Source organism: Eptesicus fuscus, chromosome 5 (genome assembly GCF_027574615.1).
Source record: "Eptesicus fuscus isolate TK198812 chromosome 5, DD_ASM_mEF_20220401, whole genome shotgun sequence".
Taxonomy (NCBI): domain Eukaryota; kingdom Metazoa; phylum Chordata; class Mammalia; order Chiroptera; family Vespertilionidae; genus Eptesicus; species Eptesicus fuscus.
Genome location: NC_072477.1, coordinates 64,843,602 through 64,871,566, shown reverse-complemented (window position 1 = coordinate 64,871,566; position 27,965 = coordinate 64,843,602). Strand labels below are relative to the sequence as shown.

Here is a 27,965-nt window from a genome sequence, read left to right as displayed (position 1 = left end):
CCTGCCAGCCTGATCACCCCCAACTGCCCTCCCCTCCTGGCCTGATTGCCCCTAACCACCTCTGCCTCAGCCCTGCCACCACAGCTTTGTCCAGAAGGATATCCAGAAGTTCTCCTGGTCTAATTAGCATATTACCCTTTTATTAGTATAGATAAAGAGGTAATATGAAAATTGACCCTCACGCCCTCACAAGATGGCTGCCTACAACCAGGCCAGCACGGGGGTTAGTGAGGGATGACCAAACGACTGAACAAGCAGGCTGCGTGGGGCGACCAGGCTGGCAGGGGGAGGCAGTTGGGGGCGACCAGGCCAACAAGGGGGGGGCAGTTGGGGGTGACTAGGCCAGTGGGGGGGGGCAGTTGGGGGCGACCAGATCGGCAGGGGGGCAGTTAGGGGTGACCAGGCTGGCAGAGGGGGGCAGTTGGGGACAACCAGGCTGGAAAGGGGGTCAGTAAGGAGTGATCAGGCTGGCAGAGGGGGGCAGTTGGGGACAACCAGGCTGGAAAGGGGGGCAGTAAGGAGTGACCAGGCTGGCAGAGGGGGGCAGTTGGGGGCAACCAGGCCGGAAGTGGGGGCAGTAAGTGGTGACCAGATCGGCTGGGGGGGGCAGTTAGGAGCGACCAGGCTGGCAGGAAGGGGGCTGTTGGGGGTGACTTGGCTGGCAGCAAGGGGCAGTGAGGGGCAACTAGGTTGGCGGGGAGGGCAGTTGGTGACCAGGTCAGCGGGGGGGGGGCAGTTAGGGGCAATCAGGCTGGCAGAGGGGAGCAGTTGGGGGCAACCAGGGGGGGCAGTAAGGGGTGACCAGGCTGGCAAGGGGGGCAGTTAGGAGCGACCAGGCTGGTAGAGAAGGGGCAGTTGGGGGTGACCTGGCCGGCAGCAGGGGGCAGTTAGGGGCAATCAGGTCGGCATGCAGAGGCAGTGAGGGGCGATCAGTCCGGCGATGGGGATGGGGGCAGTTAGGGGCAACCAGGCAGGCAGGCAGGTGAGCGATGAGGAGCCAGTGGTCTAGGATTGTGAGAGGGATGCCTGACTGCCAGTTTAGGCCCAATCCCAGGGTTTGGGCCTAAACCGGCAGTCGGACATCTCCCAAGGGGTCTTGGATTGGAGAGGGTGCAGTCTGGGCTGAGGGGGACACCCCCCCCCATGCACGAATTTCATGCACCAGGCCTCTAGTACATAGATATATAGATAGATAGATACCACATCTTCTTGATTCATTCATTCATTGACAGACATTTAGATTGTTTCCATATCTTGGCTATTGTGAATAATCCTGCAGTGAACATGGGGAGAGATATCTTTTCAAGATACTTATTTCATTTCCTTCAGATATATATACCCAGAAGTGGAATTGCTGGATCATATGGTAGTTCTATTTTTAATATTTTGAAGGACATTCATACTGTTTTCCATAGGGGTCATAGGAGTTACATTCCCAGTAACAATGTACAGGGGTTCCCTTTTCATCACATTTCCACCAGCATTTGTCTTTTTGATAATTAGAATACTAACAGGTGTGAGGTGACATCACATTGTGGTTTTGATTTGCATTTCCCTGATGATTAGTGATATTGAGCCCCTTTTTATACATCTGTTGGCCATTCATATGTCTTCTTTGGAAAATACCTACTCAAGTACTTAGCCAATTTTTAATTGAGTTATTTTATTTTATTTATTTTTATTTTTTGCTATTGAGTTATATGAGTTCCTATTATATTTTGGGTGTTAATTATATATTTGGACATACCCTTTTTGGATATGTGGTTAACAAATATTTTCTCCTATTCCACAGATTGCATTTTCATTTTGTTGATGGTGTCCTTTGCTGTGCTTTTGATGTAGTACCACTTGTTTATTTTTCGTTTTGTTGCCTTCGCTTTTGGTGTCAAGCCCAAAAAAAAAAATCATTACCAAGACCAATCAATATCAAGGAGCTTACTTACTATGTTTTCTTGTAGGAGTTTCATGGTTTCAGGTCTGACATTCAAATCTTTACCCATTTTGAGTTGATTTTTGTGTATGGTGAAAGATAGGGGTCCAATTTCTTTTCTTTTCTTTTTATTTATTTATTTATTTATTTATTTTTATGTGGTTATCCAGTTTTCCCAAAACCATTTATTGAAGAGACTATCCTTTCCCTGTTTTATATTTCTGGGGTTTCTATTCTGTTCCATTGATTGATGTGTGTTTTTATGCCAATACCATACTGTTTTGATTACTATATCTTTGTCATATAGTTTGAAATCAGGCATTGTAATGCCTCTAGCCTTGTTCTTCTTTTTAAGGTTGTTTTGGCTACTTGGGGTCTTCGGTAATTCCATGTGAATTTTAGGATTGCTTTTTCAATTTCTGTGGAAAATGCCATTGGGATTTTGATAGGAATTACATTGAATTTGTAAATTGCTTTGGATAGTATAGACATTTTAACAATATTAATTCTTCTAACCATGAACACAGAATATCTTTTTCTTTGAATCTTCTTCAATTTTTTTCATCAATGACTTATAGTATTCAGTGTACAGGTTTTTCACCTCCATGAGTAAATTTATTCCTGAGTATTCTTTTAAATGCTATTATAAATGTGATTGTTTTTCTTAATTTCTCTTTCCAATAGTTTATTGTTAATGTAGAGAAACACAACTGATTTTGTATATTGATTTTGTGTCCTTCAACTTTACTGAATTTGTTTCTTCTAACCGTTTTTTGGTGGAGTCTTTAGGGTTTACTAAATATAATATCATATCATCTGCAGATAGACTCAGTGTTACTTTTTTCTTTCTGTTTTGGATGCCTTTTATTTCTTTTTTTCCCCTTAATTTCTCTGGCTAGGATGTCCAATACTATGTTGAATGAAAGTGGCAAGATTGGACATCCTTGTCATCTTTGAGTATAATGTTAGCTGTGGGCTTGCCAAACATGGCCTGTTGAGATATGTTCCTTCTATATCTAATTTTTTGAGAGTTTTTATCATGAAAAACATGTTGAATTTTGTCAAAAGCTTTTTCTGCATCATATGATTTTTTAAATTAAATGTATTAAGGTAACATTAATTAATAATATATAAATTTCAGGTATATAAGGTCATATGATTTTTATCCTTCCTTTTATTAATGTGGTATATCACATTTATTGATTTGTTATGTTGAACCATCTCTGCATGCCAGGGGTAAATCCCACTTGATTGTGGTGTATAATCCTTTGAATGAACTGTTGAATTCAGTTTGCTAATATTTTTTGAGGATTTTTACATTTGTGTTCATCAAGGATATTGGCCTATAATTTTCTTTTCTTGTAGTATCCTTGCTGGCATTGGTATCAGGGTAATGATGGCCTTGAAAAATGAGTTTGAAAGTGTCCCCTCTTATATTTTTTTTGGTAAAAGTTTAAAAAGGATTTGTATTCTTTAAAGTTTGGTAGAATTTTCCAGTGAAGCCATCTGGTCCTAAACTTTTCTTTGTTGGGAGGTTTTTAGTTATTGATTTAATCTCTTTACTAGTAATTGCTCTGTTCAGATTTTCTGTTTCCTCATGATTCAGTATTGATAGGATGTATGTTTCTAGGAATTTACACATTTCTCCTAGTGTATCCAATTTGTTGGTGTATAGTTGTTCATAGTAGTTTCTTATGATACTTAGCATTTCTGAGGTATAAAATGTAATGTCTCATTTCTGATTTTATTTGAGCCCTCTTTCTTTTTTCTTGGTGAGTCTAGTTAAAGGTTTTTCTATTTTGTTTATCTTTTCAAACAACAGTTTTCAGTTTCATCTACCTTTTCTATTGTCATTTTAGATATTATTTTATTTATTTCTGCTCTGATTTTTATTATTTCCTCCCTCCTACTAATTTTGAGCTTAGTTTGTTTTGTTTTGTTTTTTTCCTAGTTCCTTGAGGTGTAAAGTTAGGTTGTTTATTTGAGATCTTTCTTTTTTCTTAGTATAGGCATTTATTGCTATAAACTTCCCTCTTAGAATTATTTTGCTGTATCCCTTAAGTTTTAGTATGTTGTGTTTTTATTTTCATTAGTCTCGAGATATTTTACTTCCCTTTTGATTTCTTCTTTGACCCAGTAGTTGTTCAGGAGCATTTTATTTAATCTCCTCATATTTGTGAATTTTCCAGTTTCTCCTGTATTAGATTTCTACTATCAAATACAGTAAAGTTTGGTCAGAAAAGTTTATATAATTTCAGTTTTCTTAAATTTGTTAAGACTTGTTTTGTAGCCTAACATATGATCTGTCCAGGAGAAATTTCCACATGTGCGAGAAAAGAGTGTGTAGTCTGCTGCTATTGACTATGTTAAATCTATCTGGTCTAATGTAGTTTAAGTCCAATGTTTTCTTACTGGTTTTTTGTCTGGATGATCTGTTCATTGTTGAAGATGGGGTAGTGAAGTTCCCCTACTATTATAGTACTGCTAACTATGTCTCCCTTCAGACCTGTTAATGTTTGCTTTATATATTTTAGGAGCTCTGATGTTGGGTGCATAAATACTTACAAATATCCTATCCTCTTAATGAATGGACCCTTTTATCTACACTAATAAAAGAGAAACATGCAAATTAACCATCACTCTGCTATGCCCACCAGCCAATCACGAGGGAATATGCAAATTAGAAGGAGAAAGATGGTGGCAGCCCAGCTGCTCCAGGTGGAGTGGCTGGGTGGGGCAGGACGCCTGCTATGAGAGGGAGGGCAGGGGGTGAAGAGATCTACAAGAGCGGCACTCTGGCTGCAGTGAAGATGAAGACAGTCTGCCGGAATTTGCAGCAAAGATGAAGACAGCAGACTCTGGCTGGAGTCTGCAGTGAAGCATTGAAGACGAAGACGGCAACGGCAGACACTGCCTGGAGTGTGCAGTGAAGATTGCAGACTCCGGCCTGAGTCTGCATCGAAAATGAAGGCGGCAGACTCTGGCCAGAGCCTGCAGCAAAGACGAAGAAGGCAGATTCTGGTTGGAGCGGAGGCCTGGGTCCCAGGTGTCGGAGGAAAACCGGTGCTGGAAGCCAAGGGAAGGAAGGCCTATTGCACCAATTTCTTCGTGCAACAAGCCTCTAGTCATTATATAATGACCTTTGTTATTGCTTGTTACAGTCTTTGGCATAAAGTCTGATTTGTCTGATATAAATATAGCTACCCCTGCTTTCTTTTGGTTTTTATTTGCATCAATATCTTTTTCCAGTCCTTCATGTTCACTCTGTATGTCCTTAAAGCTGAAGTGAGTCACTTAAAGACAGCATATAGTTGGGTCTTGTTATTTTTTTTGTGTGTGTGTGTGTGTGTGTGTGTGTGTGTGTGTGTTTAGCCATTCAACAGCTCTATCTCTTTTGATTGGAGAATTTAGTCCAAATACACTTAAAATAATTATTGATAGGTATAGACTTACTATTGCCATTTTGTTAATGGTTTTCTAGCTGTTTTGTAGTTCCTTTCTTCCTCTCTTTTTCTCTTCCTTTATAATTTGATGATTTTCTATAGTGATATGCTTTGATTTCCTTTCTCTTTATCTTCTGTGTACTTACTATAGGTTTTGGCATTTTGGTTACCATGAGGCATACATAAAACATCTTTTAGTTATAACAGTCTATTTTAAGCTGATAACTTAATTTTGAACACATACAAAAGCTTTACATTTTTACACTCTCCTCCCACATTTTATGTTTTTGATGTCATAATTTTTATCTTTTTATAATGTGTATTCATTAACAAATTGTAGTTATAATTATTTTTAATATTTTTTTCTTTTAACCTTTATACAAGAGTTATAAATTATTTACCCACAATCATTACAACATTTGAGTATCCTGGATTTAACTATATATTTATCTTTACCAGTGAGTTTAATACTTGCATATATTTTCATGTTACTAGTTAGCATCCTTTCATTTCAACTTCATGAACTCCTTTTAACATGTTTGTAAGGCTAACCTAGTGGTGATGAATTCCTTTCGCTTTTGTTCATCTGGAAAACTCTATCTCTCCTTTAATTCTAATAGCTTTGCCAGGTAGGGTATTCTTGGTTGGCAGGGGTTTTTTGTTTTGTTTTGTTTTGTTTTTCTTTGAATATATCATCTCACTCCTTTCTGGCCTGCAAGATTTCTGCTGAAAAAATTGCTGATAGTCTTGTGGTATATCCTTGTACATAAGTTTTTTGGTTTTGTTTTTTTGTTGTTGTTTTTTTCCTTTTCTCTCTTTTTATTTTTTCTTTTGCTGCTTTTAAGATTCTCTTTGTTTTTAACATTTAAAAATTTAGTTATACTATATCTTGGTGTGGGTTCTTTAAATTGATCTTTTTGGGAACTCATTGGGGTTCCTGGATCTGGATGTCTGTTTCTTTCCCCAGGTTAGGGAAGGTTTAGCATTATTTCTTTGAATAAGTTTTATGCACTCTCATCTATGTTTCTAACTCTTTATCCCTCTCCCTTCCTCTCTGTAAAAAATCAATAAAATATATATATTTTTTAAAAAGCCCTGCCCTGACCAGTTTGGCTTAGTGGATAGAGCGTCGGCCTGCTGGACTGAAGGGTCCCAGGTTCGATTCCCGTCAAGGGCATGTACCTTGGTTGCGGGTGCATCCCCAGTGGGGGGTGTGCGGGAGGCAGCTGATAGATGCTTCTCTCTCATCGATGTTTCTCTCTATCCCTCTCCCTTCCTCTCTGTGAATAAGTTTTATGCCCCTTTCTCTTCTTTTCTCCTTCTGAAACCACTGTAATGCATATATTGGTCCACTTGATGGTATCCCATAAATCTCTTAAACTATCTTTATTCTTTTTTATGCTTTTGTCTTTTTGCTCCTCTGATTGGATGAATTCCACTGCCCTGTATTGGAGTTCATTGATCCTTTCTTCTACTTGATCTAATCTCATGTTGAAACCCTTTATTGGACTTTTCAGTTCAGTTATTATATTCTTCAGCTCTATGGTTTCTCTTTGGTACTTTTTAATATTTTTATGACTTTGTTGAAATTCTCATTCTGTTTGTGCATTACTTTCTGATGTTGGTATTTTTATGACCATTATTTTGAACTCTCTGTCATGTAAATAGCATCTCTATTTCATTAAGGTCAGTTTCTGTAGACTAATCATGTTATTTTGTTTGGAAGATACTCCCTTGTTTCTTCCTTGATTCTCTGTGTTGGTTTCTGCTCATTAGATAAAACATCTACCTCTTTCAGTTCTAATAGATTGGTTTTGTGTAGGAGATGAATTTCATCAATCAGCCCAGCCTGAGCTCCTGGTTGCTTCTCAAGCTTTTGTGATGATCGAAGCGGCCATCTTTGCTCTTAGTGGCTGCCAGTAGTTGAGGATGTACCAAGACCCATCAGTGACCCAAAGGGGGGAATGCAGTCAGCACCTAGATGCAGGCTGATTAGAACCTGGACCCCCAGGCAGTAGCTGTAAAAGTTTGTAGTCATACCACTTCCGGGAAGAAATTGGGAAATGGGTGTTTTTGCCTGCTCCCTCTGTGCTGAGTCTGAAGGGGATAGCTATAGCACACCCATTAACAACTGATTCTTGGTTTGATATACCCTGTAGAACTTGTGAACATAACACTGTTAGCTATCAGAGTTAGGTGATTTGGGGGCCTAATCCTCAGGTGGGGAACTTAAAAGTTGGGGTGCTAGAAGTATGGTCCAGATCCTTCATTCTTCAGGGAGAAGCTGGAAGTTGGGGTTCTCTCCCAATTGTATGGCACTGTGCTGGGTCTGGGGGTTATGGAGAGAGTGTGTCTCAGCCATTCCTACCTGTTTTGATGTGGGTATTTTTTCAGTCACCATATGTGTAGGAGTCAGTCAGCTAGTTTCTGGATATCTCTCAAAGAGACTTGCTCCATGTATAGCTTTACATTTGGTTCATCTGAGGGAGGAGGGAAATTCAGGAACCTTTTATAACACCATCTTGGTCCGGAGTCACCTGGATAATTTTTTTCAATCACTCCATATACCTCTCTTCCTTATTATCGCCATCTTTTTTTCCTTCCCTCTCTTAAGAAAAGAAAAATTATATTTTAAGTTCCCATTAGTCCCATTTATTCAACCATTCAACAATTAAGTATTTTATTTCTTCCTATTTGATTGCTGTATACAAGTCACATTTATGACTTCAGTGTCCTTAGCTGATTTCTCTCCAAATGACTTCTTTACAAAGAGACATTGGTTTAGCTACTGGTTACTTAGCCCTTGGCATGTAGAGTCATCTGTTTCCATCCTTCCATTCTAGTAAATATGATAACTATATGGTTCAGGCTTCCATAGGAAAAGGAGGAAGGGAAACTAACAAGGCTGGGGATGTTGGACCTGGTAACCAGTCCAAACCCCTCTTTCTCTTCTTTTCCTAATGCCATGTGTATTTATTTCAGTTGTGCTGACGAGCGGGGTCATTATACCAGCAAGTGTGTGGTGGAGCAGATCTTTGTCCTAGGCCTCAAGAAGCAGCCATCTTCTGTGACCACCCACTCACCTGGTGAGGAAACAAGCCATTTATTTTTGTAAACATAGAAATATCTAAGGTGAAGAGATGATTAGCCCTAAAACTGACATAATGTCTTAGCCAAGTGGACTCTACACTTCCTGGTAGAGGTCAAATATACTGGTATCCAGAGGGAGCAAGGCCATCCTGCTTCTCTTCAACTGGTCTTTCTGCTCACTGTAAGCTGTTGATATTTTTCTAAGGGAAATTAACTTGGGCTTGAAATAATATTGTGGCTTCTCTGACTATTTTTGTTAAACTGTAGATATCTGAAGCCCTACTTGCGTTTATGGGGTTTCTTATAAGTACCGCATGCTAACCGATTGCGCCACTGGAGCTCCCGGAGTTTCTTAAAGTGCATATGTTGAGATATATCCTTTCTAACATACTGAATTTCTTGGACAAATCACTTTGTTCCTTATCGTTTATTTTCAACCGATCTTGCATTCAAACCATGGGAGTGTTTCATATTTAAAAGTCCATGGGTAAAAATTGTAGGTAAAATTCTCCTAAGTAGGGAATAAAGTTTTATGACAAGTCAGAAAGATTTCAGATACAAAGAAAGAAATTTTCTCTCCTAGATGTTCATCAGATTTTCCCTTTTATTGTCTTGATATTTAGATGGTAAAGATCAGCCTGTGGCTTTTACATATTGTGCCGGAACATCCACCCTGAGCCTGGAGAACCTCTCGCTGAACATTGGCACTGACTGGGAGGTCCACATTAAGTGACAGAAGTGCATCTGGTGACGAGTACAGGGAGCAGCCTGCACCCTTCAGCCTCTCCCGTGGCCGTTTTTGAGATTTGTGCTACACAGTAATTGACTCAAAAAAACATTTCATTAGTCATCAGTTTACTAATGAGCAATAGATTTCAGGTTTACATTCTTAGATGTATTATTAATACTCCTTGTGTCAAAACACCCACTCTTCTCCTAGATGCAAGGAGCCCTGAGACATTTACAGCGTTCGTGTACCTTTCCCTGCTTCTTAGGCTATTTCCCAGTTGTCAGCACTGTGGCCCAGTGAGTGGCTTCTCCTTGAGCATGGCAGGATAGGTTTGTTTCACGTGAGTGTGGCCCGTTCATGGCTGCTTCTCTCTAGCCATGCAGCAGTCACTCTGGCTAGAGCAGCTGAGTTGCTCGAGGCCTATCTCCAAGTGAACAGTAGCCTCCAGTATCCCCCACAGTATCTTCCAACCCCTTAGAGGTGGGCAAAACAACCCTTTTCTGCCTGCACTGCATATACTATAGCAACAGGGAGTAATTCTCTCCAGAGATTGACTCAGGAGTACAAAGGATTCTTTTCTCAGTCATGCTTTTTGGGCTCCAAAATTCCAAATTAATCTCAAAATTCTAATTTCTTTATCTTAATTGTTTTTATTAAATACTGTCTACTAAGCAAAAGAATATTTGCAACATGAATAAGCTGTAATTAATAATAATAAATACCATGTGCCCATCACTGAACTTTACAAATAGAACACATGGCTTCGACCAGGGTAAAGCCAGTGAGGCACTTACCTTGGGCACAAAGAAATGTGTGACACAAAAAAACCCATAGTAATCAAAATAAATCATATTTAAAACTGAAAATTAATGCAAAAAATCCATAATTAACAAAATATCAACATTTTAAAATTCAGATAGGATCAGTATTACTGAGTTCTTCTTTTGCCTCTGGCTCTAGAACAGCTTGGTGTGGGATTGAACATTACAACCTACCTGTCCCTCAGGGTGCTCCCTGCTCTGGAGACCTCAGTGACTTCCAGCTGCCTGCCACAGCATCGGTTGGGGCACCCCGCCTCACATCCTTAGCACTCCTCCTCACTCAGCAATTTGTCACCTGCCACTTCTGTGCCTTCTGTTCCCTGGGCCCCGATATCCACCCCCTTCCCTCTGCCTATGCATATCTGACCATCTGACCACCTGTCCAGGCCCAACTCAAATCCTACTTTTTCACTAAGCCTCTCTAAGTACGCTAGACACCCCCACTCCCCATGAGTAGTGACTTGCCCTTCTCTGAAATCCTGCCCCAGGTACGATACGTGCTCTCACTTGGCATTCTCAGGGATTGTCCCCTTATGTTTCAGATTTGTCTGCCTTGTTCCCCTGCGAGATAGTATGTTCCTCAAGAGCATGTTACATTTCTCTTATATCTGCCAGAGTACAATTATACTTGGCTTTTAGTAAGTATTGACTGTAACTGGTTAACTGGTGAATTTGATTGATTAAAAAGTGAGAATTGAATATATTTGTTTCTGATTTACTTTTCTGACAAAGAACTCTTCTCTTTAGAAGTAGTAAACATTATGCATTTCCCTCAGGTCATATTTCATTGTATCAGTTGAGATTTGAGTTTTGTACCATATATAAGCTTACATAGATAAATGCAGATTTTTTGTTCCTATTTCTGTAAGTTTTGCAATTAAGGAGAAGGGAAGAAGCCTACATTAACTTAAGTTTTATTTCCAAGCTTCAAATTTCCCTTGCCTGAAAACTAAGTGCTCTTACCTAATATAAATGATTGGTTTTAATAGCATTTCAACCTACATAACTAAGACCTAAATTCAGATCAACACTTATTGTATATCTGTTCTTCCATTTAAAATCTTTTTGGAGGAAAGAAAGAAACAAGAACTAGAATAAGTTAGTGAGGAACTGCTCTGTCTTGACCCCGAACTATACTAAAACACTTAACCAGAGACATTGAGTGGAGAGAAATGTAGCCTGCATTTTTCATTGTTTTCTGCTTTCACTAGTATTGTTTCTCACATTTTACCCACCTCCTATTCCTGAAGCTATGTACCAGAGAGCTGTGTGGGGCTGAGTTGACCAACAGCTGTTCTATTACCTTGTAGTTCTTCATGTGCTTTCTCAGGAAATTGGTTTTATATAAGAAACTAGAACCATTTCAACAGAGCTTCAAACAAAGCTCTAAAGTGATGCATAATGTGTCTTTCCCTCAAGACTTAAATGCCAAGTGATGAGGTGACAAATCACTTTAAAAACAGAAACTTTGGGGGGAGAGGGAAGGAGCAAGGTGGAAGAGGGTATAGGGGGGATAAATGATGATGGAAAAAAATAAAATAAAGGAAAATCAAAACAAGAAAAGAAAAGAAAAAAACCAGAAACTTCCCAATAAAAATATGGGCAAAAGCAATTCACAAAAGAAATTTAAACAGCATGAAAGCTGTTCAGCCTCATTAATAATCAAATAAATGATTTTTTGCCTTATTAGCCAAGATTATTAGTAAAGATGTCCAGTGCTAATGTTGTGTGGGGCATAGGCAATCTTGTGAATCATTGGTGGAATTTTAAATAAGTATAATCTTTCAGGACGGCAATCTGGCAGTTGTACCAAAATTTTAAATTTGCATACTCTAACCCAGTAATTCCACCCATAAAACCCATGAATTGCTCAGAACTACTAATTGTAATGTGGTTTATACTATGGAAAACTAGAAACAAGGTAAATGTCCTTTAACACAGGATTGGTTAAATATAGCCCTTTCATACAGTAGAATATTATGCAACTATTAAAATAACAATCTATATATATCAATATAAAACAATGTCTTTTATTAAATGTTTACTGAATGATTTCCTTTAAGTAAAAGTTATAATAAACAAACCAAAATTGAGGAATGTGAAGGCCACAAAAACTGGCCTGAGGAACTGTTCCAGATGGAAGAGGGTCTAAAGAGGCATCACAACAAATGTGTGATCCTAGGTTGGTTTCTGAACCCACAAAAGACATTATTGGGACAGTTCACAAAATTTGAATGGGATCTTGTGATTATATGGTAATTTTCCTAATTTTAAGGGTGTGCTATGATTATATAGAAGAATTTTCCTGTTTTTAGGAAATATGCACCAAAGTATTATGGTTTAAGGGCCATCATATCTCTAACTTACTCCCAAGTGGCTTAGAAAAAAATTTATGTATGTATGAGGCAGAGACAGAGACAAAGAGAGAAAATAGGCAAAATGTGTTAAAATATTATAATTGAAGAATCTGGGTGAAGGGTTTACAGGAACCCTCTAGACCAGTGGTTCTCAACCTTTCTAATGCCATGACCCTTTAATATAGTTCCTCATGTTGTGGTGACCCCCAACCATAAAATTATTTTCGTTGCTACTTCATAACTGTAATTTTGCTACTGTTATGAATCGTAATGTAAATATCTGTGTTTTTCTCCACAGGTTGAGAACCGCTAGCAGGGTCGCCTAAGACCATCGGAAAACACAGATATTTACATTATGATTCATAACACTAGCAAAATTACAGTTATGAAGTAGCAATGAAAATAATTTTATGGTTGGGGGGTCACCACAACATGAGGAACTGTATTAAAGGGTCGTGGCATTAGAAAGGTTGAGAACCACTGCTCTAGACTCTATTTTCAACTTTCCTATGAGTTTTAAACTACTTTAAAACAAGAAGTTTAAAAGCAATGATGCTGAGCAATTCTCTATATCTAGTATCTTTTAAATGTTTGGTTTAAGGCTTATAAGCTACGGCATGTGAATAGGATGAAAAAATTGAGTTAATTATGAACCCCAGTACAAGAAAATACCTTTATCTCTGATGCTGCAGATTGCTTCATAATCTTCATCAGATCAACTGTTCCTCACCTGCGAATGCTGGGCCAAGCCAAATCCTCTACCTCAGGATACCATCCTCTGAGCACCAGGCCATAGCTCCTGACCCTACCCACCTACACTGTGGTATCACTACCTGCTGCTGTACCACAGAGATGTTGTCTGACCACAGGAGCTGACCAGGGAGTCTTCAGAAGGGTATTTACACTAAGAAATACATAGACTAGAAAAGAACACATGTTTATGGTGGGCATTTATTTAGGGCAGAAACCCTGGTTAGTGGCCAGGGAAAGTCCTTCATACATTTGGAAGGTCAGTTTGGTCACCTTCCTTCTTGCCCCAGGTCTAGGTCATCCTGCAGACCCTGGCTCTGGTGGACCTAGGGTGGTCAGTTCCTGATAGAAGCGAAACCAGGATGTAGGTTCCAGTTAGACTAGGTACTGAGACATTGCCTGCCCAAAGAGGCTGATTTCATTTAAGATGACCCATAGGATTAATTCTGTTCTGGGGTACAGCTCACTTCAGAACTAAGTAAACTGCATGATCATGGACCCAAGTATCAGCATGGCCAGGGCCAACCCCAGATTTGGCATTCACCTAAAGTTTCTCTAGAGCAAAAAGCACAGCTTGTCACCATGGGTTTGCTTTAATGTTGCACTGAGCCTTGTATCCTGGTTAACTAAAACTCACCAATCAGATCACCAAAGCCAGAGGGGAGACTGCAGTTCTGGAGTTTGGTTTGTGTGCAGAATTCCTTTTTTTCACACCTTTTTTTAGTAACAGGGTATTATAATGATAGCAGAAACACAGTCAAAACATAAATATCTGGAGCTGAATCGTTTTTAGCTTATAATTAACCATCCTACCTAAAGGCCTTCTTAGTAATGGAATTCCTATCACAATATCAGGCATTTCACTCTGCTTTTAAGATTTCCATCTACCAAACCCTTGGAATGTCCTGCGTAAGTCCAATGGGGGCACTCTAGACCAGCGGTCACCAACCTTTCGGACCTCACTGACCACCAGTGGTCCGCAGACCACCAGTCGGCGACAGCTGCTCTAGACTGAATTTCTCAGCCCAGGAAATAGAAAGCCAACAGCAGCTCCACTGGAAACACATTAGCCACAGTCAATGAGGCCATATAACTAGCATTCTAGGAGAAATAAAGGAGACGCTGGCCTCTGATACCAGATCTGCCTGTCCTATGACCAGCCTTGCTAAAGCCTGCAGTGCCACAGCAAGGCCTGCCAGAATGAGGCAGCTGCGTCCTGACAGTCGTCTCCAGCAGGGCTGATGGTATTAGATTTCTCTCCAATCGGAGTGAGGGGAAGGGAAGCCCTGACTGTTTACATGCAAGGATCCTACTTCATGTTACTGGATCTTCGTCATGCATTTACTCCTTCAGAAATCAGGAGACCTGGGGTCCAGTTTGGTTCTGCGGTGAACCTGCTTGAGTGATCTCTGCCATGTCATTTCATCTCTCTAGGCCTCGGTTTCCTCATTTGTTAAGGAGCTAATCTCTAAAACTCTTCGAGTTTGCCATGACTTAACTGTAAAATAACAGCAGATATCTCAAGTTTCCTCAGTCGTAAATGGAAAGGAAAGAAATGGTAACTTTACTTTAGAGAAACTTGATAGACATCACCTTAGCCAAGTAATCAAGGTTGATGTCACCTGTAATAAAACACATCAATATCATGTACCTCCAGATATGATTTAATGAGAAGGGCATATTACCTCTGTGATATTCTTCCCCCAAATCCATAACTTAGTCTAATCATGTGAAAAACATCAGACAATTCAAGTTAGGGGACATTCTACAATATAACTGACAAGTACGCTTCAAAAGTGAGAAGGTCATGAGAGAGAAAGACTGTGGAATTGTTAGAGATTGAAGGACACTGAGGAGACATGATTAATGCAACTCAGGATCCTAATTTGAATCCTGCAACTGAAGGAAATAAAAAACCTTCTTGGAAGTACAAAAAAACCAAAATAGTCTTGTAGTTTAGTTAATAGAATTATACCAACACTAATTTCTTCATTTTGATCATTGTACCTGGTTATATAAGGTGTAAACATTAGGGGAAGTTGGGTGAATGGTATACAAGAACTCTATTCTACCTTTGTAACACTTTTGTAACTCTAAAATTACTCTAAAATTTAAAAATATTTTTCTTTATTGTTTAAAGTATTACATATGTCTCCTTTTTCCCCCATTGACCTCTCCCTGGCCACTCCCACCGCCTAAAAAAATTTTAAACTATGTGATTGTGGCTAGCTTATACTAGGCACTTTTTGAATGATATGTGTTATAATTATAAGCAGATACATTGCTTCCAACAGTTGTTGAATCAAAGAAATACTTATTGGTGGAAAAGACAGTGATATGGAGCCATTAATTGGCCTTGTTGTTTTGATAGAAATCATTCCAGCCACAAATATTGCATGACCCTAGCTAAAATATGCTATAAAACTATTTATTTATCCTCGAAGAGGCTTCTGGGAATTGAAATGTGCAGCTGTTTATGTGCTTATCTGCCCTTTGTTCATGGGCTCAGATTGGATTTCTCCCTGATAGTATGCATTTCTACAGCCAGGTGGCTGGATAAAACTTGATTTTGGACCTGCTAATCTGAGAGGGAGTTTTATCCACAGCAATTGGTAGAGCAAAATGAATAGTTCTTTGCACTCTGTGTGTTTGATATTCCCATCCTGCTATGATAAGAGATTCATTTCTGTCGCACACTTATCTCAGCTGCTAACAGGTGGAGCTGGCTTAGACAGCTGAGAAAAGAAAGATCAAAAAGTGTGTGGCCCAGAGGCAGCTCCTCTCCCAGGGGCATATCAACCAAGAAACTTTCACTGTGTTGGCGAAGCAATAAGAAATGTAAGAAATCTCTCCTCGCATAGAGAAATTTCCTTCAGCAGATACGCAACACGTATTTATTAAGAGCCTTCTACATATACTTAACTCTGAGGGTGGAATAGGGACCCGTTCCCACCTTCACAGAGCTTACAGTCTTGTGGTCAGAGAGGAAGCTCAATAAACAGAAACAATAAAATGTGGGTCGCTGCTGTGAATTTCAAGGTGGGACAGGCAGAGCACCGAGCTGGGACTCAAACGTATGATGATGGAGAAGAAAACTACCCGCCCCCCTTTGCTTTCCATGCCATAGGTGAGTTTGAGGGTGGAAGACAGTGATAGGCAACCTTTTGAGCTTGGTGTGTCAAACTTCGCCAAAAAACTGAGCATAACTCGGGTAGTGTGTCCCTTTGAGGAAAAAACATTATTTCGCAAATGTTTCATCCTCAGGAGCAGCAAATGTTTCATCCTCGGCATGCGGCCGCCTCTGCGGCCGCGTGTCATCAGAAATGGCTACGCGTGTCAGTGCTGACACGCGTGTCATAGGTTCGCCATCACTGGTGGAAGACATTATTTTCAGAGGCTCCTTTAGTGCAGGCAGAGAGACATGCCTCTGACTGGAGACCTGTGACCACAGGATCCTGGCAGACTGCACCCATCCCGGTGCTATTCCCGTGGGAGACGCTCCTGCTCATAGAGTGAGTGCTGATTTGCACCAATGAGTGGCTGTCACCCAACTTCATCTAACCTCAAAGTACTATTAAATTCAGGTCATCTCTAACAACTTTTATTGAGTGCTTCAGACAATCCTGACACTATTTTACATGTTTTACATAAATTAACTTAATTTTTACAACTGCATAGCAGAATGACTATTATTATACCCATTTTATAGGTGAGAAAATGAGACATAGGGAACAAGGAAGAAATAAGTCACCTAAAGTTACCCAGGCACCGCCAGTGAGCAGCAGGCCCAGGCTTTGCACCTCAGCAGTCAGCATCCAGAGGCTGCCCTCCTCTATCTGCCTCTCCAGGAGAGCAAAGGCCTTCAGAGGGCCACGAGGATAGGCTGATGGTTCCTACAGGTGCAACTCCAGACACAGGGATCCTCAAAACTGCAACCCCAGCGATCAAGAGCCTAGTTGTACTCCTATTGCAGCTGTCACTCCCCACCTTCTCTCATAGCCTCACCTCGGGAACAGGCTGGGCTGCAGTCTGGGACAAGCATCCACTGAGCTACACTTGGAACGTGGCCATCTCCTTACAGTCTGAGCAGCAGTTACTGTGGGTCAAAGACAAGGCGGAGGCCAGGCAGGCACTTCCCTTCCCCAGAGCCACTGCGCTCTCGTCTAAGAGCCCTGAAACCAACTCTTTCCGTATGACACGCCGGGACCTGACCACCAACCTGGTTCAGTATCCAACTCTGGCTCAGATGACTGACACGGTATGCCTGGATAATCCCTATTCAGATGCACTTTTTGTAACAGGCTTGGTCCCAGTGTTTATTTTGGGGGTGGGGATAGATAAGAGGTGGCTAGGTCGAGTGGGCAAGAAGAGACAACTGAGAGGACTCTGAGTCCTCCACCCAGATAGCTCCACTCAATGCTGATACCAGAACATTCCAGAAGATATACCAAATCCAACTGAAATGTTCTGATATCCTAGAGTTTTAGAAAGTAAAATTCATGCCCTTAAAAATGCCTATTCTCCTAGAATTGAGCACTCACTCTTGTTAGCTTTTTTTCAGTAAAGTTTTCCACTAATTTGGTAACCAGTAGTTTGATGGTCTGTATAATGGCCAACTCAATAATGCATCAGAAGTTCTTCGCTAATTTTCAGTGTTCAACTTACTCAGATATTTCCCTTTCATCCCCTGACAGCTCCAGCACTTAATGGCCGCATGTAAACGGTCTCGCCGGGTCCCCCTCTCTCGGCCACGCAGTAGAGCTGCACGCTAGCCTCGCTCTTGCTGTCATACTCAGGATCTTTTTTCATGTCTATTTTTAGTTTTCCTGGTTCAAGCTTCTCCAGGCCACTGAAACACTAGCCTCACTTTCTTTCTCTCCCTCTGGCATACATGCTGCTGGTAGGAGCCCCCCAGGTAAAAATCGGGGCATAAATCCTTCACTGCTCCTTCCTCAGGAAAACTTACGGCTTCAAGATCACAGCTCAGTTTTTAAGATGAACGCAAGCTGGACGACCTTCTGATGGGCTTGAAACTTCGAATTGGACGTGGACATTCTTCTCTCAGATGACAGAATCACTCCAACTTCCCCTTAGCAGTTGCTTCCTTTCCTTGAAGGTAGCTGTATCTTGTTTTCTTTAAAACTCTGTTCCTTCCACGTCTGCCTGCCATGCCAACAGCCATTAGCCCGTCTGTGGCCCCACAGACAGGGGCTGGGCCCAAGTCCCCAGGGCCGGTTCCCCTCCCGGCCCAGGGCAAGACCACTGAGGCCGGGGGCGCTAACCCAAGTGGCATCTACTCAGCCATCATCAGCCGCAATTTTCCTATCATCGGAGTGAAAGAGAAGACATTTGAGCAGCTTCATAAGAAATGTCTAGAGAAGAAGGTTCTTTATGTGGATCCTGAGTTCCCACCGGATGAGACCTCCCTCTTCTATAGCCAGAAGTTTCCCATCCAGTTCGTCTGGAAGAGACCTCCGGTGAGTAGCTTACTGGTTGCTGGTTGGGCTTTTGCCGCAGAGAAGTCCTCCCACCGAGCGCCTCCCACAGCTCCTCGGTGCACATGGGCTGGGGGAAGGGGCCCGGCTGCAGCTCCACCTGGCTGCTCCTCTCTCTCTCTCTCTCTCTCTCTCTCTCTCTCTCTCTCTCTCTCTCTCTCTCTCTTTCTGAAAAACGTTTTGCTTTTTATAAAAGTCATTGGAACTCAGTTTAATTTATCCTATAAAAATAAACATTCCTTTCCCAGAACATATTCCAAACCATCCAGATCTGGCCTGTTTAAATATCTTGCACTTTTATAAGATTCCTTCAATTTCTTGGGCGGCAGTCATGATGTTCTTCTTTGGTTTGCCGGCAGCCATGTCTTTCTGAAGCATGGAAGCCCCGGAGAGGGGAGAGCGGCAGGCAAAGACTACCTTTTCATGCACAAAATGTTAGGGTTAGAAGGAGAAACCCTAGCAATTGTTTTGTCCATATACCTCACCTCACAAATGAGGGCATAAAGGCACGCCAGAGTGAGGTAGATCCAGTGAGCACAGGACAGCTCAGATTTAAACCCTTTCTCTTCTAGCTGACTCTTCCAGCCTCGGGGTTTCATTTACAGTGAGCTACCAGAAGGAAAATCATATTCTCCTGGCTCCCTCCTCTGATCATCCCTCCAGTATGACTCTTGTTCTTAATTCAAGAAATATTTACTGAGCATCTACTAGACTAGAGCCCAAACTGGGCAAGCAACTGGGGGACAGCAGTGAGGGAGGAAGACAAAAATTCCCGCTTTCCTGGAGCCTGGAGCCCTGAGGGGAAGGTGAAAAAGAGTGCCTGTCAGGAGATAATGTTCAGGGACCGTAAGGCAAGGGGAGCTCCCCTGGTTCAGGGAGAAATCATTTACTCTGAGGCCCAAAGCTATTGAGTAGTTTCATCGAGTTAAGCTGAGGCCCAGTGCAATTCATTAGCCATGTTTTTCTTTTTAACCTGGGATGAGATAGCCAACAACCCTTGTGTGTTCCACAGGCTCCTTTCCTCTGCTGACGACTCTGTGGTAAGGCCCAGAACTAGCCCCAGGGCCCTCAGTTTAGAAGTGAGGACTTGAAAGAACTTTATTCTTTAACCCAGTTGCTGCCCTGCTGCTAGGGCACTAGACATGTCACACACACACACACACACACACACACACACACACGCATGCACGCGCGCGCCGCCATGCCTTCAGGATAAATCCAAAGCCCTTAGCTGAGATATAGGCCCTTCGAAAGCTGGTCCTGCCTACCTGTGCATCTCATCTCCACCCTCTCCCCTTGGACCCTGACACGTTCAGCTGCTCTGTGGTTCCAAGTCTTCTCACACCCGGAGGCCTTTGCTCATGCTGTCTGTCCATCTGTCTGGAATGCCCTCGTTTTCACCTCACTTGCTTCTCCTCACCTTCTCTCCAAAACTGTTCAGGTGTCCCTTCCTTCAAGCTTGCTCGTGTCTGTTGCCCATCTTCTGAGAGTAGGGCCATTCCTGTTCATCTTTGAGCCCTCCTACCCAGCAACGGGCCAGGCCTTCAGTCAGTCCTCAGCTGCTGGTGAATGAAACCCCACATCTGAAGGCGCTGACCCCGAGCGTTCAGACAGCCCTGCCTGCCAAGGCTGGGAGTTCCTAAAAGCCTTTTCCAACACTACTGCAGAGAAAAAGCCAAAAAACATTCTGTTTTTAGTAACATCATTGATGGGTTTTAGCCTTAAAAGCTAGACTTACATATTAATAAAAATGTTTTAAGGTTCTGTTATACTCTAAGCACTAGATCAGTCCTAAAAGTGATACTGTCAGTATCAGTGTGACATGAGGAGCACTGACACACCTCTGTCCCAAACTGTGCTCCCGCCACCACCACAGTCCTGAGTTTTCTACTCTTGCTAAAGGTCCAGGTAGCAAAGCCCACTCTTGGTTAAAATGCGCCTTTCCTCTGAGGTTAAGATCGGGAAAACACTGCCTGTGGGGTTTATTGGCATAAATTAGCTTATAGAATCAGAGATGGTCAGAGTTGGAATGAATCCTAGAGATGTGGCCTAGCCCCCTCACAGACAGACAGGTGACGTGATTAAGATCCAGAAAGAGCAAATGACTTCTCTATAGTCACACACGTTGATTGAAGTTGAAAAACAGGAATGACTTCAGAACTTTCTGAAACGGAGAGCACTCTTCGGGGACACGTTTTCCCTGTGCTCCACAGGTGTGGGGACGTTTGCCAGCCTTGAGCATTCTGGAAAGGAGACTGTGTCCCATGAGAGGCCCTTCCTGCCTTTACAATCTAATGCGCAGAATCATTGAAAACCAATACGATTTTTTTTTTTTCACTATAAGGTATTACTGAGTCCAATCAGATGAGGAGGAGGGGAGAGTTATTCACAGCCAACAATAATTCTAGTTAGGATAACATGCTGCTCTTTCAATCCTTCCCTCCCAAAAGAAGACAGACTCGGCCTATAATCTCCTCTCACCTGCTGACCTCAGCTACCTCACTGCCTCTCCTCCTCTGCTAGAGAGCATCGTGCAGGGAGTCGGCAGGCCAAACAATCTGACTCCTCTCCCCTTTTCTAATGTGGTCTATCTCTAGGAGCGGAAAGCAAACAAGCCACCTAATGCTTCCCAATCGTTAAGCCACATTTTTTCTTTTCTTTTTTTTTTTTCTTTTTTTTTTTTTGCATTCAGAACAACTAGAGCTTTAATGGGGAGCTAATAACTACTCAGCTGAAGACAGTTTCCTTCTCTACCCAAAGGGTGGCAGCCGTGGCAGCCTTTGCCACCCCACTGGATTCTGAGGGGTGAGGGAACAGGATAAGAAGGGGGCTTCTCAACTCTCCAGCCCTCCCTCCCCCCAGCATAAAGGGGCAGACAGGGCTGGCAGCACTAGGCTGGGTCTAAGGCACTATCTCCCACCATTTATAGGCAAAGGGCAGGCGGCGGGCGTCCGATCTCAGTCATGTAGCAGTCAAAGTCGTTGATGAAGGTGCATTTGAAGCCCAGGGGCTCCTGCAACGGGCAGATCCTCTCTTCCAGGCAGCAGGTGCCCTTGATCTGGGGCCCGGGCCCAAAAGGCTTGGGGATGCCCAGGCTCGTGCCCATCACAATCAGCTGCAGCAGGTTGGGGAAGCAGGGCCTGGCGCAGAGTTTCTCGGTCTGCTCCGTGGAGGGCACGTTGCTCAGCTGCTCCCAGCAGAAGAGCTGTGGGATGTGGATGATGGTCTCCAGCAGGCCCAGCTCCCGCTTCAGGATGTCTCGGTTCCGGTTAATGCACTTCTCCACGTAGTCGTTCTGCTTCCTCATGATGTCATTATCCAGAAGTTGATTGATGGTCGCGACCTCCCTCCCTTTGGAAAGGAGCTGGTCCTCCCGCACTTCCTCAAACAGGGCCATGTCTCCATAGCCCTCCTCCTGTTTCTCCTGGGAGAGGTGGTAGCAGGAGCGGGGGCTGGCCAGGAGCAGCCGGAAGCCCTTGTCGCTCTCAGCCTCGACCTGTGTGGGGATGAAGCACATGAACTCGTCCGCGTGGCCCATCATCAGCCAGTCTGAGTAGAGCTCCACCGGGGCTTGGACTTGCTGGGCGTAGAGGAAGCCCCGGAGGTCCTTTCTCATGTCCCGGCCCTCCGTGCTGGGGCAAAAGCTGCCGCCAATGAGGATGCTGCCTAGAGGATACTCTCTCCCTTTGACCTTGACGGGTGGGGTCACCATCAGGTTCCCAATGGAATCCATAGTGATCACCTTATCGTCCTCGGTGAGTTGGGTCACGTAGCCAATCCCTGGGCTCAGTGAGTATTTCATGGGGAAGTCTTCGAGGTTGGAGACCCGGGGGGTGTCGAAGACCAAGGAGATCGTCTTGTGGGGCGCCTCGGTGTAGCAGAAGGCCATCTCGTCCTGGAGCCACCTGCCCAGGCGTTTGGGGTCCTTGTAGACAGACGCCACCTGGCTGTTACTCTTCTCGCTGAGCTCGGTCACCCTTTTCACAAAACCATGCACCTGCAGCTCTCTGCACAGGTAGATTTCTAGAAGCATCTGGGCGCTCGGGGTGAAGATGCAAGGAGCCACCCTGAACACGACCGTGTCCTTGTACACCAGGGTCTCTGGAATTAACGTGTTTTCAGACGCTTCCACCAGGGAGACCGAGTAGGAAACCAGGCCAAGAAGTTGGCAGATGGGAACTCCGTGGCTTCCACGTATAAGGTCTCCTTCGGGGGCTCTCCAGGGGGGCAAAGGTGTAGGTGTGCCAGCCAGGCCCCAGCACCACGTCGAAGGCGCCCGAGTTGTCGGCCTCGAATAAGAACACCTCGGTCTTGTCTACGTCCTGGATCTTACCACCTGTTTAGGCCCAATAAATGCCTCCTCATTCCCATGCCTGAGTTTTGAACCAGCAGAGAAATAGGTATCAGTGTAGAGCAGGAGGGAGTCCAGATTGCCACATTTATTGATAATAAATCTGATATTGGCTGCTAAGTCCCAGAATTAGATTTCATTATTACGCCCTGGGGTTCTAGAGCCAGATTGCCTGAGTTCAAATCTCAACTCTACCCTTACTAACTGGGAGATCTGCAGCAAGTTATCATCCCTCTGAGAGGGTTGCAGTTCACGAGCAGGATGGCTCCCCGACCACTGGGGCCCCAGGCCCAGTTTTTCTTAGCCCATTTGTCACTCGTCACCTCCACTTGCCCGCTGCGGTTGATGTCCACGTCCAGGGAGACCTCGAGGCCAGTGAGGAAGAGCTCAGCGGTGGCCACGGGGACCTCCCCACCTGGCAGATAGTACGCCACCGAAACCTTGTCCTCGCCGATGTCCGGGCTGGGGGCTGTCATCGTCACCAGCACATCCATGGATTCACACAGAAGCAACTGGGTGTTGGCCCCCTCCTTGTCGGCTGTCACCGGGACCATGTTGGGGATGTTCACCAAGACCCTCGGGGAGCTGCTGATGGTGAAGGACGTGCACTTGTGCGGGGCACACCCGCTAAGTTCCAAGCCGATCTCCACGCCCACCACACAAACGGCACGGGCAGCTCGTCCAGGGACAGGTGGACGATGCTCTGGTAGGACATGGCACGGCCCTGTACGCTCAGCGCCCTCACCCAACGCAACAACCGCAGCTGACCCCCCACATTTTCTTAATGACAAACCCCTGGGTGGGAAAGAATGGCTTCTAGAACAGAGCTTCTGGGAAACTGATGATTCTTGCCCAGTATCACTGGGGACAGGTGTGGGGGGATCACGTGTGTCGTTCTGTGTGGTGGGCGGCTTCAGTCACATAACACTGCTGGCCTCTCTCCTCCCCTGGATGGATTTGTAAAGAGAACCTGGCCTGGGAAGCCCAGTCTTTTTCTTCCTTTTTCCTCCTGGGAGCAATCTACCTGCTCCTCCTCCTGCCAGGTTTTGCAAAGGCAGGTCCCATAGGGAGCCCTGCAGAGGGCCTGGGCCACCTGCCACTACTGCTGGTGTATAGTAATGATAACAACCAAGCTTGATTGCGAACTCCTCGTATGACAGTAATTACTTTAAGGGCTTCCTTATATTAACTCACTTAATCTTCACAACAACCCTGTGAGGTGAGTACTAGTATCGTCCCCACTTTACAAATGAGGAAACTGGGTCTCGGAGGGATAAATAACTTGCTGCAGACCTCCCAGTTAGTAAGGGTAGAGTTGAGATTTGAACTCAGACAATCTGGCTCTAGAACCCCAGGGCGTAATAATGAAATCTGTCTAATTCTGGGACTTAGCAGCCAATATCGGATTTATCACCAATAAATGTGGCCATTTGGACTCCCTCCTGCTCTACACTGATACCTATTTCTCTGCTGGTTCAAAACTCAGGCATGGAAACGAGGAGGCATTTATTGGGCCTACAACAGGCATTGAAGGACACCTCAGGGTTTGGCCCCCGGAAGCAGCAGGCTCTGTGAGCGGGAGATAGAATAGCGCAGTGGCTAAGAGCCCACTCTCACCCACGTTCAAGTCCTGGCCCTGCTGCTTTATAATCACCGTCACGTGTTTTTCTCTTTGCCATAGGTTCCCCATCTGAAAAATGGGGAGTAATCATAACAGAAGAACCTACCTCATAAGGTTGTTGTGAAGATCAATGTTAATGAATCAATGATATATAGTAGAGCAGGCGTCTTTAAACAAAAACACACATAAAATAAGGTTGTGTATTTATCAGTTGATGAAAATGTGTGATCAGAGAGACTCCCAGGAACCTAGTCCTGTGTTTCCTCCAGGAGCAACGGCTCAGTATTCACTAAGTCGGCGTTCACAGCAACTTTATAGAATGCAACTACTATGAACAAAGAGAATCACCTGTATTTCCTATGTGCTCTGTATTCTTAAATATCACAACTCGAAACAATACTCCATTCAGAGTGTGAACAGTATGAAACATGGCAACACATTTTAATCCATTGCAGTCATTGTTCTTTTTGATGTTCAAATTGACCAGTCCTTGAAGAGTGGGAACAGCCCCGCCCCAGCCTGTAAGTGACCTGTATCATTGACATGACCCCATTAATCTTGAATAGCTTCTTTGTTTTCTGGCCACAACACGGTGACCCAGGCTCATTTTGTATAGTTGTTGCCCCAGACCTGGAATGAATCATTTCTTTAAGGAGCCTGGTTCCTTTTAGCCTGAAATGGAGTTAAAGAAAAGGGGTAAAATGTAGAGGATAGCTGACCACCAACTTCCTAGGACCCAGTGCTTGGCCGTTACATCAGCGCTCTTAAGTTGGACACCTCCTGCAACCCGTGCTGACATGGCATCTTTCGTGTGCCCCATGGCCTCTATAATTAACACTCCACCCTGTGCATCTTCCCAGCCAAGAGTTTGCTCGACCTGTTACTCAATTCTGAAAGAAGAAATCTAGGTTGACACAAAATAAAAGTTACTCCACGCCAGTGTGAGATGACAGGAGGGGAACAGAAGTACAGAAACACCCAGGCTGTGAGCATGAGCCCTCTGTTCTTAGGGCACAGGACACAGTCACTGCATAGCTTCTTCTCTCAGGGATATTATCTATCTTTCCAGTGAATCCGGCTTGGCAGGAGGCCTGCTTGTAATCTGTTTTAGAGAGTCATCTTCTGTCAGACAGTTTAGAGAGAAGTGGGATCCCTAGGCTAGCCATAAAGAGGAAGAACTGGGGGCATTGTGCAGTGGTTAAGACCGCTGGATTTAGAACCAAACAAACCTGGTCGGAGCCCTGCTCTGCCACTAGCAAGTCACGTAACTCTCTAAGTGTTGCTTTTCTCTTCTGTGATGGGATAATGATGTTTTATCTTGTGGCTGTTCTGAGCCAGCATCCATAAAGTCCTAGCAGGCGCTCAGGGTAAGGCAGCAATCACTATTAGCATAGGACCAAGTATAACAATGATAAGTGCACAGGCTTTAAAAGTCACACAAACTTGATTCAAATCCCAGTTCCACCTCTTAACAATGTAACCTCAGGCAAGTTACTGACCATTCCTAGGCCTCAGTTTCCTCATCTGTGAAAGGAAAATAAAAGTTTCTCCCTCATAGAGTTGTTTAAGAATTGAATGAGATATTTGTGTATGACATGCTCAGCACAATGAGTCAGTAAATAGTGATGATGGTAACTGAAAGGCAAAATGAGGTGCCCAATTGAGAGCCGGCCTCCCTCTTTCTACGCAGCAAAGAATCCTGACAGTGCCATCCTGGGGGTGGCGGGGAGCAGGCTTCAGTGTTGGTGAAAGTGACAATTCTATCAATAATTTTAGGACGGCCTTTCATTACATTCCAAAGACAGCAGCTCCTCCTGAGGTCATGACTGGGACAGAGCTCTAGACATCATGGTGAACATACTGAAGTAACAGCAGTACGATGGGACAGGCAGGCACAGAAACAGCCAAGAAATGTATGAAAAGATGCACTTCCTTGATTATAAATAAGTCAGAGCATCTTTTTATACACTTATGTATTTCTTGACCATTTGTTATCTTGCTGTCCATGTTCGTTAGCTGTCCATTTTTCTATTGAGTTGTTTGTCTTTTTCAACTTAAATTGTAGATATTCTTTACATATCCTGATACTAATCACTTATTGGTAAGATGTACTATATATCTTCTCCCACTTTGTGAATTGCCTTTTCACTCTCTTAAAGGTATTTTTAATTTAAAAAAATCTTAATTAAAAGTTCTAAATGAATTCTTTATTTATTATTTTTTCCTTTTATGGTTAATGCTTTATGTGTTCTGTTAAAGTTTTTCCTAAACCAAAGTCATTCTTCTTTATTATCCTTTAGAAACTTTATTTTTCTGCCTTTATATTTGGGTCTATAATCCATCTGGAAATGAGTTATGCATGTAATATAAAAATATGGATCACATTCTGTTGTTTTCCATATGGATATTCAAAGGTGCCAGCACAATTTATTTAAAAGACAACCCTTCCTCCACTGTTTGGCAATACCACTTTTAAATGAATCAGGTTCTATCAATGTGTGGTTCTGTTTCCGCACTCTGTTGTGTTTTATTTATGTTTATTTGTCTATTTTTGTGCCAATGCCACACCTCGTGCCAATAAATCTTGATATCCAGTAGAGCAAGTCCTCCCAACTTGTTTTTCTTCTTCAGTATTGTTTTAGCTATATCTGACTCTTCGCCTTTCTCTTTAGATTTTAGAAACAGAGTGTTGAGCTTCACAAAAACGAGTGTGGGGATTTTCACTGAGATTACATTGAATCAATGTAGAGGAATGCACATCTTGACAATATTGAATCTTCCTATCCATGAAGAAGGGATGGCCCTCCATTTAAATAGGTCTCCATTAGTGTATCTTTCAATCAAGTTATTTTATTTTTACTGTAAAGGTCTTGAATATCTTTGTCAGATTTATTCCTAGGCATCTTTTGTTGTTGTTATTTTTATAAATGGCATCTTCCTTAAAATTGTACTAGATTTCTCAAGCACATATATTCATTTGACTCATATCTTATAAATTCTTAATAATTCTAATAATTTGATTGCATATCCCAAGATATTGGGCTATAGCCTCTATGTTTCTATAGTTAGGTGAGTTGCCCAGTACAGTATGCACAACTGTATTCACCAACCCAATTCTTGTGTTATTTTTCTAGTTAAACCCTCCAGAATAATTTTAATAACAAAGGAGCTAACAAGAATCTTCATCTGGTTCCCAAATTTAAAGGGGATATCCTTAATGCTTCACTGTTGAGTATATTTACTGTAGATTTATTTGTAGATACAACTTATCATTAAAAAGTTCCCCTCTATTCCTGCTTTGCTAAGAATTTCTTTAAAATTATAAATGGAAAAGAAATAAAATAAGGATTGTTGAACTTCATCAAATACTTTTTTGG

At 42.9% G+C, this 27,965-nt stretch overlaps 2 protein-coding genes across 5 annotated transcripts in view; both read left to right on the top strand.

Annotated features, from left to right (window-relative positions):
* Positions 1 to 10,385, top strand: part of GANC (glucosidase alpha, neutral C) — an 86,979-nt gene extending 76,594 nt beyond the window's left edge. For both annotated transcript variants that reach the window (XM_054716318.1, XM_054716319.1), the window contains exons 23-24: positions 8,356 to 8,459; positions 9,087 to 10,385. In XM_054716318.1, the coding sequence (XP_054572293.1) occupies positions 8,356 to 8,459; positions 9,087 to 9,196 (214 nt within the window). In that variant the 3' untranslated portion in view covers positions 9,197 to 10,385. The remainder of the gene's footprint in view (positions 1 to 8,355; positions 8,460 to 9,086) is intronic.
* A 7,904-nt stretch (positions 10,386 to 18,289) lies between these two features.
* The window catches only part of CAPN3 (calpain 3), a 43,036-nt gene continuing 33,360 nt past the window's right edge, over positions 18,290 to 27,965 (top strand). For all 3 annotated transcript variants that reach the window (XM_008143040.3, XM_008143039.3, XM_008143038.3), the window contains exon 1: positions 18,290 to 18,598. In XM_008143040.3, the coding sequence (XP_008141262.1) occupies positions 18,290 to 18,598 (309 nt within the window). The remainder of the gene's footprint in view (positions 18,599 to 27,965) is intronic.